The 17,842-nt window shown below is 39.6% G+C and overlaps 1 protein-coding gene across 2 annotated transcripts in view; it reads right to left on the minus strand.

Moving 5' to 3' along the window:
- Nucleotides 1-1,113: 1,113 nt before the first annotated feature.
- The window catches only part of LOC137629062 (uro-adherence factor A-like), a 72,262-nt gene continuing 55,533 nt past the window's right edge, over nucleotides 1,114-17,842 (minus strand). For both annotated transcript variants that reach the window (XM_068360330.1, XM_068360329.1), the window contains exons 4-5: nucleotides 10,862-11,094; nucleotides 1,114-1,824 (exon numbers count right to left, since the gene is read on the minus strand). In XM_068360330.1, coding sequence (XP_068216431.1) covers nucleotides 1,672-1,824; nucleotides 10,862-11,094 — 386 coding nt within the window. In that variant the 3' untranslated portion in view covers nucleotides 1,114-1,671. The remainder of the gene's footprint in view (nucleotides 1,825-10,861; nucleotides 11,095-17,842) is intronic.

Here is a 17,842-nt window from a genome sequence, read left to right on the forward strand (position 1 = left end):
TTACGAATGTTCCTTTGCATTCACTGTTATATACTGTAACTCCAAAATATACATCAAGGAATTCACAGGTCTCACAATGAATACTCAAATTCGCGAACATTAATTTTTACCAAGCCTTGATTTTGGCAATACTAAGAGATCCTATCTGAAAAAAATCAAATCTTACCAAAGCCTTTACAGTAACTGGGATCTGAGCATTGACCACAGGAAAAAACCTTCCTGTCAACGTGATATCACGATATTCTGATAATGCTAAAAATAAAAAAAAAAAACTATTTACTGGGCATAGAAATCTTGATACTTCAGGAGCCTTAAAGTTGTATGTACAATAAGTAACAATGAGTTTTATATACAGTATCTCACTCTTTCACTCAATAAGGCCTCTTCACTTGGAACCTTGACAGGACAAGTAAATCAAAATATAAGATCAAAAAGAATAAAAAAGAAAAAAGATAACAAAAACCTACAAGTACAACTAGGTTGAGATTATAAGGTTAAATTAAGACTGCAAACAGCTCAACCTTACTTAGTGGTTCATAAAATCTATAAACTTCACAACCATACTTAATAAACCTAGTAAAAAATCTCCACAAAAACAAAATACTATACTTTACAGAAAAATCTACACAGGAGATTAAAAATTCTTTGCTACTGGATAAGAATCAATATTATTACAACAAAACTAATGTCAAAATTCACTTTACAATTTTAAAATATGTTTACTCTCACCCATCAATTTTGAGCACCATCTTTTCTTACCTTGCAACTTACATGTCCATTACAGTACATCAAAACACTTCAGATAATTTCAACAATAAAATTCAAACCATATAGAGAGCACACTAAACATTATAGACACCACACCTAATCTCACTAAAAAACTATACGGACATAAAAGTTCAAACATACATACATACATACAGACATACACACACACATATATATATATATATATATATATATATATATATATACATATATATATATACACACACAACTATATATACATACATACACACACACGCATATATATATATATATATATATATATATATATATATATATATATATATATATATATATATATATATATATATATATATAACTAGAATGGATTTAACTTTAAATGAAACAAGCTATAAGCTTAACAAAACCTGTTATCAAGACCATTAGCAGGTTTCCTATTTTCCCTATGTCAACCATATTTAATACAGTATATTACTGCACCACGTACTTGAAATGAGGAATAATAATAAAAACCTGGACATGTTATGAATACCTGCATTGTCAAGTGTGACTCCAATGTTTAAGTTTCCCCTAAAAAAGACTTTACATTCACTCTTGGTCTTCTAATTTCAGGGGAATTATATTAAATTGTATTTCTACAATAGTGCAGGTTCAAGTTGATCTTTCAGTGATTTTTTTATAGCTTGGAGCAAACCAAAGCTGGTACTTGGTCTATACTAAAGGACATAACCTCAAATTAAGGGCTTCATATATACAAGACTTTTATACCTAATGAAAATGACTCTCCCATAAATGTTTACTGATTTTCATCAATATATGGAAGAGTCTTCTGTACCCAGCTTGCCGTGTAGTTAGTTAGCACAAAAATAATGAATCAGGCAAACCTACCATTGTATGATTTCTCAAGTAGAATTTACCAACCGCTCAAGGAACAAACAAACGACCATTCCATTTATATATGTTTTTAAACTTCTTGAATAGCTCATTGCTGTCAACCTGCTCTTGCTCCAAAATATCCTGCGATACTGAAAGATCTTGGTCTGGTAGCCCCATATAAAAGCGGTTGATTACTCTTACCTGCAAAGTAAATTCACCCATCCATCAAAAAATTCCACATTTGGTATCTAGTGATTGGAATACTATTGCAGACTAATCTTTCCTAAATAGTACAAAATTAATATCATCAATACTTTTTTATAACAGCTCTTCCTATTATGGGATTAAGATGTAATATGTATTCTCCTAATTTTATCTTGTCCTATACTCTTTCAACTTCAATTAGGGGTACATCATGATCTATAACATTTTAAATAGTAAATAAAGCTATAAAACTGAATTCACCAAATCATGGCCAACATCATTTTGTCTACATTGCTGATGAGCATAAAGGGTGATTTCCTTCTGACTGCAAATTTCCAAGTACATAACATTACATTTACCTAATGAAAAGTAAACATAAAGGAAGCTTCAAATCATGGGCAGGTATCAGTATTTATATTGCAATCCGTGGCATTTACCTCTATAAACAAAATTAATTCCTATACACAGATAGTTAGATTCCATTTACATGTAAATGAAAACTACTATTATATTGTACAGTACAAGATGTGGTATATTTTATACTTAAGGATACTATGTTTTGTTCCTGCCTTCTCTTTCTCTGTTTTGTTACACAAGTTTGATAAGTGTTGACCCATCAAGAAGAAGCATTATCTAACTAAGAGACAATGATGGACCTTACACCAAACCAACATATATTAGGTAATTATTAATGATATTAAGGGTAATATTATGAAAATGGGGCACATTTTATAAGTTTTTGTTCAGCAAACAATCTTTTCCAGCACAAGGACATCGACAAATATACATGGACTTCACCATGTGGCAATTACAAAAATCAAATGGATCACATAGCCATTATTAAAGAGAGAAGGAAGACTCTGAGAAATGTAAGAATCTATAGAGGTGCAGATATTGGTAAAGATTGCCAGCTCCTCATTGCCACACTGAAATTAAAACTGAAAGCACCCAACAAAATTGTAGATACAATACCTAGGTTTCATACTACTAAGTTTGTAGAAGATGAGCACAGAAAAACCTTTGCAGTCAAATGTAAGAATCAATTTGCAGTCTTAGAGACAAGAGACAAAGAGCAGACAATTAATGAAGAATGGTATGATATTAAAAACATATATCAGTCAGATGGTAGTGAAATTTTGGGACATGTAGTTACAAAAAGAAAACCGTTGATATTAAATGATACTTGGGACAGTATAAAATTATTATCAAAATTATCATTATCAAAATTGTTAAAATTATTATTAAAAATGTCAAAATTATTTTTATTATTAGATTTATTAAAAATATTATCATGACAGATATTTATTGTTGAAAGTTTTCTAGAAAGTAATGAAAATTACAAGGTAGAGCATGCTAAGTATTCCAGTAGTGATAGTGAAGTCAAAAAAAAAGCCAGGAATGACTGGAGAGATTATTTACACAGGAAAGCAGATGAGGCTGACAAAGCTATGAATTCAGGTAGTGGCTAGTGTTAGAATTGCTCATAGAATCATCATTGAAATCTCTATGGGGGTAAAGAAAAAGAAGCATATACCCATTAAAAAGAGAGATGGATCTGTTATAACAACTGACGGTGAAGAAAGGCAATGTTGGATAGATTACTTTAGCGAGGTCATGAATAGAAGATATGAAGGGAATAATTTGATTGATATACCTAAAGCTGAAGAAGACCTTAATATGCCCATGAATGAATTGTGTGTTTGAAGTCGAAGCCATCATTAAAAAACTAAAAAGAGATGGAAAGCCTCCAGATACAATGGAATAACTGCCGAGATGATATTGGACGAAAATGAAGTGACTCCCAGAAAACTTACAAGATTATATTGTAGAATGTGGAGTGAAGAGGCAAAACCTGATGAATGGGAGCTAAAAGTGTTGGTGAAAATGGCAAAACAAGGAGATTTCACTGATTGCAATAATTACAACGGCATCACACTTACGTCAGTTGTCATGAAAATATATAGTATGCTCATTCTAAAGAGACTAGAGAGAAATATTGATGAAAAGCTGAGATGAACAAGCAGGATCTAGAAAATGTAGAAGTTGTACCGACCAAATTTTTATTTTAGGACGTGGTACAGCAATGTGAAGAATATAGAAATCCCCTTTTGATGGCATTTGTAGACTATGATAAAGCCTTTGATAGAATGCACTGGCAAATCTTGGGGAGAGTCCTGCATTTAAATTCCTCTTAAATATGTAAATTTGATTAAGTAAGTTCATAAGCATAGCAAATACAAAGCTAATGTTAGTAGAGTCCTATCAAATGAATTCCCAGTGGCCAGTAGAGTACTCCAATGGAATGTGTTGTCACCTATGTTGTTTATACTCCTCATGGATTTTGTAATGCACAGAACAGTTGAGAATGGTAGAGAAGGATTGGAATGGATTGGTAACAGGAAATTACTAGACCTAGAGTATGTTGATGACCCTGTTCTTATTAGCAGAACACCACAGGACTTGCAAAGCTTGCTTACCAGAATGCATGAAATATCTCAGGCGGTTGGCCTCCAGATAAATAGAAGAAATACGGCGATGATGAGAACGGAATATGCAATGGAAGATGAAATATCACTTGAAGGAGAAAGAATTATTGAGGTAGAATCATTTTAAATATTTAGGAACTATGATCCCTAAACGGATTTTGAGCAAAGCGAAAAATCTATTTTTGGGTGATATCGCCATGTTGTCGTGATGGAAGGTTCCTTTAGGTAGCTTTCTAAGGGATATTTGGCTACAGCGATACTCCCAAAGAATTGACCACAGGTCTCTAGAATTCCAACTCCTGGCGCGAGTATCCTTAACATAACTTAAGGATATCGCATAATATCAGGGGATGTATTTCTTGATACGACACATAGCAATCTTCACCCCAAATAGTTATCGCCTTGAGGGGGAAGAGTGGCGAGTTTGAAGGGAGCCGTCATCAAGGTTACCCGGTGGATCCCCTCCCCGTACTACTATGGCGTAACTATTCCTTTAATAGTAGCCATTTAAGCACGGTGTTTCTCCCACTTGCTCTCGGTGTTGTTACTGTTTTTAAGGAATATCACTATACAATCTCCAGCATCTTCATCCTCTGGAAAGTTGAGTATTTAATCTTTCTTGTGTATAGTTTTTGGCTCCCTTCTCACATTTAAATTAACATAATTTAGGTGTGTTAAGTGGAGCACTGCCATCCCCGGAGGCGGCCATTTTCGACCGCTATCGTACGCATAAATGCTTTATTTAGTTAGTAGTACGACGTTCCCGGTAATTAGCTATAAAGAAGTTCTAGGTATTTAGGCAAAATTATACTAGTGAAGATAAGCTGTACACATGTAATAGTTCCTCTTCTTATTAAACATAGGGCCTCGGTGGTATTAGCGTAGCCGAGATACCGACTTGGGTTAGGTTAGCCTAACTCGTTTTAGTAAACTTTAGTAACATTATCCCCCGCTTAACCTCTTGTATCGTTTTTATTAATTCAGTCGGAGATAAATATCTCCTAGAATCATTAGTATAATTCGATACGCTTCTCTTTTAGAGAAATGAGGATAAACCCTTCCTTCCTATATTTCCTTTTCCTGATAACATTTCTATCGTTGACGATAGGGCCTCTCGGTGGTAATAGCGTAGCCGAGATCCCGACTCGGGTTAGGTTAACTTATCTCGTTTTAGTTTACTTTAGTAACGTTATTCCTTGTCCGGGACTAAGGAGCAGTAGTTGGGGATCATTTTGTTTTGGTTGGAGGCGAAGAGGTCTATTAAAGGCCTCCCCCATAACTTCCACAGACTTTGACAGACCTGATGGTTGAGGGTCCACTCTGTGGGAAGAACTTGCCCTTTCCTGCTGAGCATGTCTGCTCTTACATTCTTCTGTCCCTGCACAAATCTTGTTAGAAGTTCTACGTTGTTCTCCTTCGACCACAGAAGGAGCTCTTTTGCTGTTTCGAACAGAGACAGAGAGAGAGTTCCCCCTTGCTTTCTGATGTAAGCCAAAGCCGTGGTGCTGTCCGAATTGACCTCCACTATCCTTCCCGACACAGAGTCTTTGAAGGCCTTCAGTCCTAACAGAATGGCCATCAACTCCTTCCTGTTGATGTGCCACCTGGCTTGCTCCTTTCCCAAAGAGCCTGAGACCTCCTTGCTTCCCAGTGTTGCTCCCCATCCTGACTCCGAAGTGTCTGAGAACAACACTAGGTCTGGGTTCTTCCTGAACAGGGAGATTCCTTCCCCTAAAATAGCTGGATCCAGCCACCAAATCAGAAGACTCTTGATTTCTGCTGGAATGAGGAAGGAAAAGGAGTCCTCCTGAATCTTCCTGTCCCACACCCTTGATAAGAAGCGTTTAAGAGGTCTGAGGTGCAGTCTTCCCAGAGAGACAAACTGTTCGAGTGAGGAGAGGGTTCCCAGCAAACTCATCCAATCCCTCGCTGAGCACTTCTGTCTTTCCAGGAATTCCTGAACCTTCCCGAGGCACCTGGTCTGCCTTTCTTGGGAGGGAGAAGCCAGAAAACGAACCGAGTCCAGAACTATCCCCAAATAAAGAATTGTCTGACTCGGTTTGGTCTGGGACTTCTCCTTGTTGATGACAAGACCCAGTTCCTGACCCATCATAAAAGTCTTGTATAGGTCCTCGAGACATTTCTCCTTCGATCAGGATCTTATCAACCAGTCGTCCAGATATAGAGATACTCTTATCCCCTCTTAGTGAAGCCATCCTGTCACGTTCACCATTACCCTGGTGAAGACTTGAGGAGCAGTGCTGACGCCGAAGCAAAGAGCCTTGAATTGGAAACTCTTGCCCTGAATCATAAATCTTAGGAACTTCCTCGAAGTCGGATGGATGGAGATGTGAAAGTAAGCGTCCTATAAATCCAGAGACACCATCCAGTCCCCTGGACGTACCGCTGCCAGCACCGAATGAGTCGTCTCCATGGTAAATTTTGACTTTTCCACAAAGAAGTTCAGAGCGCTAACATCTAGAACTGGTCTCCATCCACCCAAGCTCTTGGGTACCAGAAACAGGCGATTGTAGAAACCTGGGGCAGATAGTTCCAGAACTGGCTCTATCACTCCCTTCTCCAGCATCTGGTTCACCAGATTCAGTAGAGCCTCTACTTTCCCGACGTCCGAGTACTGCGTCACCAAGGCTAGAGGTGTATTTGAAAGCGGAGGCTTCTTCAAGAGGGGGATCTTGTATCCCTCCTTGATGACCGAGAGGAACCAGGCGTCTGCCCCTCTTTTCTTCCAAGCCTGCCAAAAAAGTAACAGTTTTGCTCCTACCGCTGTCTGGAGGACTTGAGCTTCATCTCCTGGAGCGGGATCTGAACGAACCCCTCTTCGTTCTACCGCCCGTCTCCTGCCTTCTTCCCCTGAAGTCTGTTCTCGTCGGAGCTCTACCTCGAAAGGGCTGCTGAAGCTTCCTCTCCTCTCTTTTCAATGACAAAGGAACTGCTTGTAAAGGCTTCCTAGCAGAGCGTGACAGGAGGTCTTGTGTGGCCTTTTGCGCTGGCGAAAGGGTAATGTCCCTGACAAGGGACTCAGGAAAAAGGTGCTCCGAGAGAGGGGTGTAAAGGAGCTCGGCCTTCTGCCCGACTGTAACTGATCTAGAAGTGAAGGAACATAAAAGGGCCCTCTTCTTTAAAACTCCAGCAGAAAATAGGGAAGCCAACTCATCTGACCCATCCCTAAGAACCTTGTCCATGCAGGCCATAATACTAGTAAGGACTTCTGTATCTTCCAACCGTTCTGTTTTCTTGGCCAGCGTACCCAGAGACCAGTCCAAAAATCTGAAGACTTCAAAGGCTCGGAAAATTTCCTTGACGAGGTGGTCAAGCTCAGACTTAGACCACATTACCTTTGCCGAGTTAAGGGCATGTCTTCTGGAAGAGTCAACAATGCCAGAGAAGTCCCCCTGGGAGGAGGCAGGCACTCCCAGGCCCAGAGCTTCTCCAGTCTCGTACCACATGCCCGTCTTAGACGCGTCTATCTGGTGGAAACGAGAAGGTGGTCTTGACCGCTAGCCTACGCTCCTTCAGCCAGTCATCTACTCTAGCGAGAACTTTCCTAGCTGAGATGGACAGCTTCACTTTGATGAAAGCAGACTGCTTTTTGGCCTTCTTCCTGCTAAACTGCGACTGAGGAGAACGAGGAGCAGCAGATTGAAACTCCTCCCCATAAAGCTCAAAGGGGGAGCAAGAGAGAACCTTATAATATGCAGCCGCGTTAGCAGGCTTATCCTCATCCTCTGAGATATCCTCTAGATCTTGCCCTACTTCCAACTCAGTCTCTCTTTGGGCTGCAGGAACTAAGTCTTTAGTTGCTTTAACAAGCCAATCAGTTTCCAATTGCTCATATACGTCCGAGAAAAGCAAATCGTCGGATGCGTCCTGTTGGAGAGGGCTGAATTCATCCTGACACCGAGGAATGCATGCGTCCTGGCGCCGCTCGCTGGAGGCGTCCTGTTGCGCGATAGAAGCGTCCTTAAGGCGAAAAGAGGATGTGTCCTGACGCCGAGAGCTGGAAGCGTCTTTGCGACGAAAGCTGCATGTGTCCTGGCGTTGTGAAGCGGAAGCATCCTGGAGAGGCAGGCTGGAAGCGTCCTGGCATCGGGAGCGAGAGACGGAAGCGTCCTGACGACGCGAATCGTAAGCGTCCTGACCGCGTGTCAAGGAAGAAGAAGCGCGGTACCGCGCACTTGACGAATCACGCTGCGGTTCCCTGGGAGAGGCCGATTTCTTAATCGGTAAAGTGTCGTCCTTACGCCTGCTCGACTGGGAGGAAGGGCGGCTAAAAGCTTGCACCAGAGAAGACAGCTGCTTCTGCATAACTTTCATAAAAGACTTCGCGACTGCTGCTGGATCCTGCGTTTCTGAAGGCGATGGCTGCCGATTAGCGCTGGTCGTAGGAGAAGGGTCTCTCGACAGTCTATTGTCACTTGAAAGAAGAGGAGAATCTTCCTTCCTTCCATCTCTAGGCTTTGACCTCTTCGTTGAAATGGAGTTCCAGTCATCCTCGGAAGGAAAAGGTCCCGGGCTACTCAATAAGGGAGAGCGAGAACGGGTCTGGAGAGCTTGTTTCCACCTCCTCTTGGTCGGTCTCGAAGCTTCATACTGCCATTTGCGTCTAGGCGAGGGGCTCGGGGAAAACACCATCACTTCCAACATGCCTTTTCCGTGGCGGTCATGAGCAGCCTGGGAAAACGCAACAGGACTGCCTGAGGCGACGCCTGACCAAGGATGCGTACCTCTCACTCCCTTTCGGCCGTCGACGTACCTTCTCCCTTGGTCCTGGGAGCTTGGTAGAGGTCTAGACCTAGGGAAGTGACAGGTTTGATCAGTCGCCACCTCCACTGCACTTTCACAAGCACTAATTACACCCTCACTCTAACCTTTAAAGGCTGAAAGTTGGTCTTTAATAGCCTTCAACTCAGCCGCCATCCTGGCGTACCGAGGGTCATCCGTAGATACAGTTCCTATAGAAGGGGCAGGAGTTACTACCTCAGGAGAAGGTTCAACTTCTACAGAGGAAATAATTAAGGGATCAAATGAAATATCTAAACTAAGCTCATCAACAGATTTAGATTTAGATCTCGAAGCCCTCCTGGCTTTATCTAACTCTAACTTATGCACAGAGTATTTCATACTTAACCATTCCTTCTCGCTCAAAACCTCACATTCCTTGCACCTATTATCAAGCGCACAATCAAAACCCCTGCACTTCAAACAAACAGTGTGAGGGTCTACCGAAAGTTTCGGTAACCTCACCTTGCATAACTCATTTACACAAACACGAAAATGAAGTTTATCAGTCATTGTAAACAAACAAAAAGTTAAAGAATAATAACAAATGCGATTGCCAAAACCCCAAATCAGTGTACGTCACCAAAAAAGAAGTCCAGTACAGCGACACAGGGAAAAGCGAACGAAAAACTCCAATGGCGGACCAACGATGTTGTCAGTCCAACCGGCAGAGATGATCTGAGGAACAGAAAAAGGGAATGATTCCAGGTTCCACTCTGTACGGGTTATTAACCACCTAACCACCACACAGCGGTTGCCGCGAGTTTTGAAAAATTCTGCCGGACGTCAGAGACTATAGCTATACTGTATATATATAACTGCCAGGTAAGTTCTATTCATAAAAACATGTGTTTAATTGTTCTAATTCACAACCTACGCTCACAAAATAAAAAATACCTATGTACTGTACTGGTTATGATCTGCAAGAAAATGTGACATTATTATGGAGTTCTTGCCTTCGAGACAGATGGTAGCGGCTAACGGCGGTGTGTGCGGAGGAGGAGGGAGAGAGAAAGGAGAGGAGAGAGACTTAACGGCAACACGTTCAGTACGCTACTTTTGTAACGCTACGTAACATAACTTAAACTTTAAATTTACCTTAAATGAAATTAGCTTACAATACACACTTAAAAAAAATATGTTAATCTTACGTTACACTAAACTTAATTTTAATTTTGTTTTCACTTTCATTTTTTTACTTTTCTTCTTCCAACTTGGCTCTTTTTGCCTCGCTTTTTGACTCTCATCTTAATTTGTTACACATAAGCTTGCAGTCTGAAAAATAACTTATTCCTGCATGCTGCACAAGGATTTTTTTAAATTCTGACTAGACAAGTAAGGGTACCATTAACATCTCACTTTTACCCTTCCTGTCAACTGAGATATTGTGAAAACCATTAGGTGGGGAGAGTTCATGAATCACAGGGACCAGAATCTGCCAAGAAATAGCATGTACCTGCAACCCACCTCTAAAATTACATGTCATCCTAATAAGGTGCATCATTATAATTTTTGGCACCAAATTACCAGGCACAAAGCCTCTTACTCCAGGAAGGGAGGCTATCGGATATGCAGAGAAAAATTTATTTTTGGTTTCAAAATTTAAAAGCATATGGTTCACACATATAAGCAATGTGACTTACCAGTAAGATTCGTCAAAATAAAGGTGTCTACACTGTTTCTAAACCCAAAATTTAAAGCTAGAACTATATTTCAGTATCAAATACACAGAACACAAACATACTGACCTCTGACTTAGCAACTTCTAGCATGTGCAACTTTTCATAAAGCTTTCTTCTGGTTTGCGCCGTCTTTTTAATATGATTGAAATATTCATATCTTACAGATGCAATGCTTTCATCAAATACATGGTCACTGAAATTATGATTCAGCCTGCAAACACGTTTGTTGGGAGGTCTGCCTTCATTTTGTTCTTTAATACTTAACATTCTCTTTCTAGATGATTTTTGAGCTTCCGCGTCTGTAGAAGGAACTTAAATAATAACAAAACAATATATGAACGCATAAATTCAGACCATTATAACTATTAGTGAAAAGTCTGGAGGTTATTGTACTAAAACAATTTATGGTCCTGAAATTAAAAATATATAATTGCAAAACAAGTGTTTCAATTAGAGTCAACAAGATTTAGAGAGGTGATATTTCCTAGCAAATTAAAGTTCATGTATTCTAAAACCAGCTTTCAAGTTTTATTTAACAGCTGTATGGACCATCTGGGGAAAAACAATTTTACACCATCAGTACATCTGTATATTGAATAACTCTCCCAATCACACTACAGTACTTTACATGGCTCTTAATATCAATGATTAAATGTCATCCATAATGTTCTTTCCTCTAACACAGTATTTTCTTCTCAAATTCTGTTAGATAATACTACAAAAAATTACCAATACATTATTCGAAATAGTATAAGCATAATACTCAAAATACAACTAATCATTTCAACACTTGCCCAAGATGCACTTGCTATTCCTTTATAGAAGGTAAATTTGACAATCAATTTAAAAATTACAAATTTTTCCTCTACCTCATACGACAGCTATTTTGGTAACCAGAGTAAGAATAGCCAGCTTTAAGTTATAGTGTAGATATACCGAACCAGCAACTAACTCTATAGTCCATTTCTTTTAGCGAGGCATATTTACACCGACTCGCAGCGGTGACCTTTTAGCTCGGGGGGGGGGGGGGGAGAGAGAGAGAGAGAGAGAGAGAGAGAGAGAGAGAGAGAGAGAGAGAGAGAGAGAGAGAGAGAGAGAGAGAGATCCCCTAAAAGCATTGTTTCTATGGGAGATTGTAATCCCAATTCAACAAGTTTCCAAAAGACAGATATCCACATTGCCCATTTTGACCAAGAACAGTGATCTTTGACCTGGAACAATCATCCTAACTACATAGTTAGAAAGATTGGAAAATGATGAAATAAGAATAGAAGGCATAGTGAAGATTTCAGAGGTGATAGTTGATTGATTGATTAAAAGTTTTCTGGCATCCTGACATCTAAGGTCATTGACGCCATCAGAGGTGATAAGAGTGTCATGGCCGAGATGGTGTGGGCACATGTTAAGGATGAATGGTGGGGAGGAAGTGAGGAGGGCTTGGGAAGAACCTGTTAGGGGGAGAAGATCGAGAGGGAGGCAGAGAATTAGGTGAAGGATGATATAGAGAGAAAAGGTTTGGTGGAAGAGGATGCCTTTGATAGAAGGCATTGGAGAGGACAGATCAAGCAACTGGCCTCTTAATAAAGGAATAATGGTGGGAAAGAAGAAGACCCTTCTTGCTAATGAAACTGTCCCTGCTATAAAATCAATGGACATCCTAGGCAGCATCAGAACCACCTCTTGAGGGATGGCCTTTTCTTGTACCAGCTCAAGTGAGGGAAGATATCAACAAGTCAAAATTCCTATAGGAGCCACCATTTTTATAAATACTTATGATGTAGTGTCTACACTGAAGCATAGACATATAAAATGGAAAACCTTGCCCCCCTAGATGAACCATGAGTATTTCTGAGAAAATATGGTGGATAGGAACATCAGGTATAGGTCTGCTTGGTTGATGAAGGACATTCATAGAATGATAGCTAGTATCATCAAGGGGGTTTCCATGAGAACTTCATAATCAAAAGATACTTTTATGCTTGGTACGTCCGGAACTGGATGCCATTCCCTTGCCGACCTCATAACAAGAAAACGGCGATTGTAAAAATTGAGGGAGGTTACTTGAACTTGTTGTATAGCCTTCTATTACAGTAAAGACTAGGCCTTTAATGAAAGCGCTGTAATTTCCCGTAATGCCACTGGGTTTACTATAAGAAGAAGCAATAGCGGGTTTCCTTACTTCAAAACCAACATGTCTCAATGATCAAGATGGAAAAGAAGGAGCCTGGTCCCCACTTGTACATGAAGGTAAGTCACTTAGTGAACTTATCTCATCTGACTTGCCCAAAAGACAAGGTTTCTCTCTGTTATAGGCGCGTACTCTTCTAAATAAAAAAACAAATCTTATCCAGATCCTGTTTATTGATGGCTGAAAGGAAGCAAGTGATCACAAGGGTCATGCTCTGGAAAGGCACTAAAAAAACAGTGATTTAGAGGATCTGATAGCCTGAGAATCAAATCAGATATTGGTTTAGAAGCTCTTTATCCAACAACAGTGCTAAATTATGACTATACATTGATGTTTTTGATTACCCATAACACTTTCACAAGAAGATAACATAGTTGTTCCCTTTTCTTTAGTAATAAATGAAAGTACACTTGCCTAATCTCTTCATTCCTAACAGCTAAAGATACTAAAGAATTATATAAATGTGCAAAAGAAGAAAAAGTTGTGCGCCAATCTTCAAAAGAGCGTGATTGACCCATATGATAGGTTAATATACAGTACATTTGAAAACTTAAGAGGTCAGAGAAGATCTACCATTCATATAGGTTAATTGGATACTATTCCATAAGCTTACATTTCATCCTACTCCTCCTTAACTCTTTAGCAAAGTCAAGAACCAAAGGTCTGGGAAGACTACAGTCATCATGGTCTAGCCCAGAAAGGGAAAGATAACATTGGAAAAAGCATGTGTCTTGAGCAGCTGTGAAACTGGAACATGTAAAGCACTGGGTTGAGATGAGCTGATAGGTCTAAGTTTGATTTGAATGATGCAGAGGGACTAAGTGAGAAATTACACTATGGAACTACTGTTATAGGAATGGTATGCTTCTGACAAAGTGTTAACACCACCTTTCCTAAATCATTGTAGGCATAACTAAATAATGCTACTACAACATTCACAAACAAATTAACAAGGATAGTGCTAACAAATGGAGACATATGGGATGGTCCAAACTCAGATACTGCTGTCTGACTTACTAGATCTGGTGATGTACAATCTGATCTGCAAGCAGTTAGAAAATAAATAGACATTCTCTTCCAAAGAGGAGGAATAAAATCTCTTCCTCTTATTCTAAGACAGCAATGGTAGTTGTTTCCGTATTGGATATTACAACCCCAAATATTACTGGGTTACATATACACACAATTAGAATGGGTACTTGGCACTCCCATCCACTCAACCTAAGGCAAAGAGTGAGTAGTCATGTTGGTGTATGCCAAAATCAAAAGGCTCAGAAACATAAATGTGCAGAATGAGCTACTGACATAACTTTTTATGAGGATAACAATACTTAAAGGGTCCAGCACTTGTTCAATAGAAGGGCTTAAATTTTCGCAATACATACAATACGTGACATTAGATAATTCAAATAACACTAGAAACTACTGTAAGATAACAATAAGTAGCCACAAAACATTCTGCATAATACCACTTAATTAAAAGCTTGCATTTCCATTACTTCAAACTCACCTGAAATTACCTCAGAGATTTCAATCGGAAGGGAGAAGGAACTGGTCACAGATGCAGGGAAAGCCTGAATACTAGTAGAAAAGCCTGAGCTACAAGGGCACTCCCTATCTTTAGCTCTAACTTCTACCAAGTGTATATATTGGGTCATTGAGCCTCTAGCTAAAGTTCACATTCTGAGCACTGTTCCATTATAATGCATTCTTTATCATATCTGCGTAGATCTGTTTTAGCTGACAATAACCTACTGACCAAGCATTTTAGACAAAACTGGGGTTTTAAATCTTCAAAAATATATCGGTATGGTTCTATACCAAATGGGAGTGAATTACTGTACCAACCAAATTAATCCTTTACAAAACTTTACGGCTGGAGCTTATTTATACAAGACAAGAATATGGTACTCAACTTTCTAGAGGAAGGCAAGGCTGAAGATTGCGACATAATGCTGAAAATAGCGAACACTGGGAAAAACACAACTGGCAGGAAACGCTACAAGATTAGGAATGAAGCGGGCGGATGTGACGTCAGTCAAGATGGCGGACAGCTATGGCTGCCGTTTGTTTACGTCACGAGGTACAGTAACAGTAATGCAGGAGGATAACTTTGCAACGGCTCCTCCTATAACTTGCCACCTTATCCCCCTCGAAGCGTAAACGCTATGTGGGGTGCAGATAGCCATGTGGCGTGTCAAGCATACGTCCCCTGTTGATATACGATATCTTAGACCTAAAGGGAAACCTTTAGGGTACTCGCGCCAGAAGTTAGAATTCTGTGAAACCTTTAGTTTAATTCTCTGGGAATATCTACTGTAGTCATATATACCCTCAGGAAGCTACTGAAAGAACCTTCCATCAGGACGTCATGGCTTGAGCCCAAAAATAGATTTTTCGCTTCGCTCAAAATCCGTTAAAATGTGTCCAATCAAATCACGCGACTAAAAAAACAACACTTTGGTTGCATACGAAGTGGCTGAGGCAGGAGCGGTTGGATCACTATCTTGGCTCTATCCTGCTTAGGAAGAGTAAATTTTCTAGTGATACCTCTCAACATGAAAACTCCAGCTTACGAAATTTTCATGCTGTGAAACGAGATGCACAGATTTTTCCGATTCACATTGCGAAAAATGTTTCATGCTATGAAACGAGGTATGGTACAAGACCCCCGCCCGCTTCTTTGACTGATTTTAAAATTCAAGTGCCGCCAACTGTAAACTCGCCATCCTCCCACGCTCCCATTGGTTATCTCCCTACTCGTATGTTAGTTACCACCATATGATCCTGCTCACCTATTGGTTGGCATCTATCCCATCATGCATCTGCGTAGTGGCGTCTTTTGCTCATTTCATTTCGGCAATGCTATGGTTCAGATTGGATTCGTGTTTGTAATTTCGCTTACATGCTTTTACATACTGAACTGTATTGTATTGCGTTATTCAACTCATACGTTATTAGCCATGGGTCCAAAGAAAGTTACTCATGTGCAGGGAAAGAAGAGGAGGATGCTTTCTATGGAGACAAAGATTGAAATAATCAAGAAGTATGAGCCTGGCATGCGAGTAAGTGTGATCGCTAAGGAATATGGCCGAAATCCGTCTACAATTGGAACCATCCTAAAACAAAATGAAGCCATAAAAACAGTAGTGCATCTTCTAAGGGTGTGACTGTTTTCTCCAGCACGTCCATGATGAGATGGAGAGACTGCTGCTTATTTGGATTAAGGACAAGGAAATCGCTGGAGAGACAGGCCACCGCCATTTCTGCTGATCTCAAGCCTGCTCAGGCCAAGGACAACGCAAAAGAAACAACATTGAAGCGGGCAACTCCAGATTTCAAGACTTCTTGGGGGTGGTTTGAAAAATTTAGATGGTCTGGTGTTCATTCGATAGTGCGGCATAGGGAGGCTGCCAGTTCGGACACGAAAGTGGCCCAAAATTTTGTTGAGACGTTCGACGAGTTGACTGTCAAGAAAGGCTACAGTCCACAGCAAATCTTCAACTGTGACAAAACTGGGCTTTTCGGGAAGAAAATACCTCGTTAGACGTACATCACTGTAGAAGAAAAGAAGCTACCAAGGCATGAGCCTATTAAGGACAGGTTTACCCTCGGACTGTGCAAACACCAGTGGGGATTGTAAGATGAAACCCTTGCTGATGTATCACTCCGAGCCTCCTTGAGCCTTCAAGGCCCACAAAGTGATTAAGGAAAAGCTTTCAGTGTTGTGGAAAGCTAATGCAAAAGCCTGGGTTGTTAACAAGATGCTTGTTTAACAAATGAGTAAACCTTTGCTTTGGCCCAATTGTGAAAAAATATAACAAATTTGGAAGTAATTTGTATTCTTCCTAGTATACAAACTGGGAGCTATTTATAGGGGTATACTTTTGGCATAGCTGAAAGACGAGCCATGGTAATTTTGGTGAGGGATAACTACCACATCCGATAGTTAGTAGATGGGGGGTGAGGTGGACTGGCAACCGCGCTCACTCACACCTCTAGGCTGAGTAACCACTTTGCTTTATGGCAGGACTTCTCGGGGGACAGGGTGGCGGGCCAATTTGTATAAATAGCTCCAGGTTTGAATACTATGAAAAATAGAAATTACAGTAATACCTCGCATATCGTGGTTAATGGGAACCAGAACTGACCGCAATAGGTAAAACACCTCGAAGTAGGTTCCCTCCCCATTTTTTGAATACTGTACATGCAATTTTTTTGTGTACACATACATATATATATATATATATATATATATATATATATATATATATATATAATAACAGTAAGTGTATATTAACCATGTAAATGATTATGTTATCATCAGAACATTAAAGAATCATGTAAATAAATATTAATAATATAAATTATATACTGTACATAAAATAAAATACTGTACTGTATAAATACTGCAATATATACATAAATAAAGTACTGTACTGTATAAATACTGCAATATAAATACTGTATTTAATACATTACGTAAACTTCACGTGCATTTACATTTATACGTAAATAATGTATAAATAATATAGAGTGTAAGTGTACATGTACATACATATGTAGATATAAATAGTGTATGTGTATATAGATATGTTTTTAGAACTTTTATTCTTATAACAAGATACATAACTCACCTCTAACAATAACGATGATCTTGATAAATAACAATGTAACACCTGTGCAGTATGATGGAGGTGAAGAAGATGAAGATGATTTACTGCACAGGTTAATAAGTGCTTTACTACTCCTCAGGTGACGCCTCATCGTCAGTTGATAGAGGCGATGGATCGTCGACGACAGCTTCCGATAGAGCTGGAGAAACTGCAGGAGGCAGCATAGTGGCTCAGTGGGAAGCC

The sequence above is a fragment of the Palaemon carinicauda genome, chromosome 37 (genome assembly GCF_036898095.1).
Source record: "Palaemon carinicauda isolate YSFRI2023 chromosome 37, ASM3689809v2, whole genome shotgun sequence".
Lineage (NCBI taxonomy): Eukaryota > Metazoa > Arthropoda > Malacostraca > Decapoda > Palaemonidae > Palaemon > Palaemon carinicauda.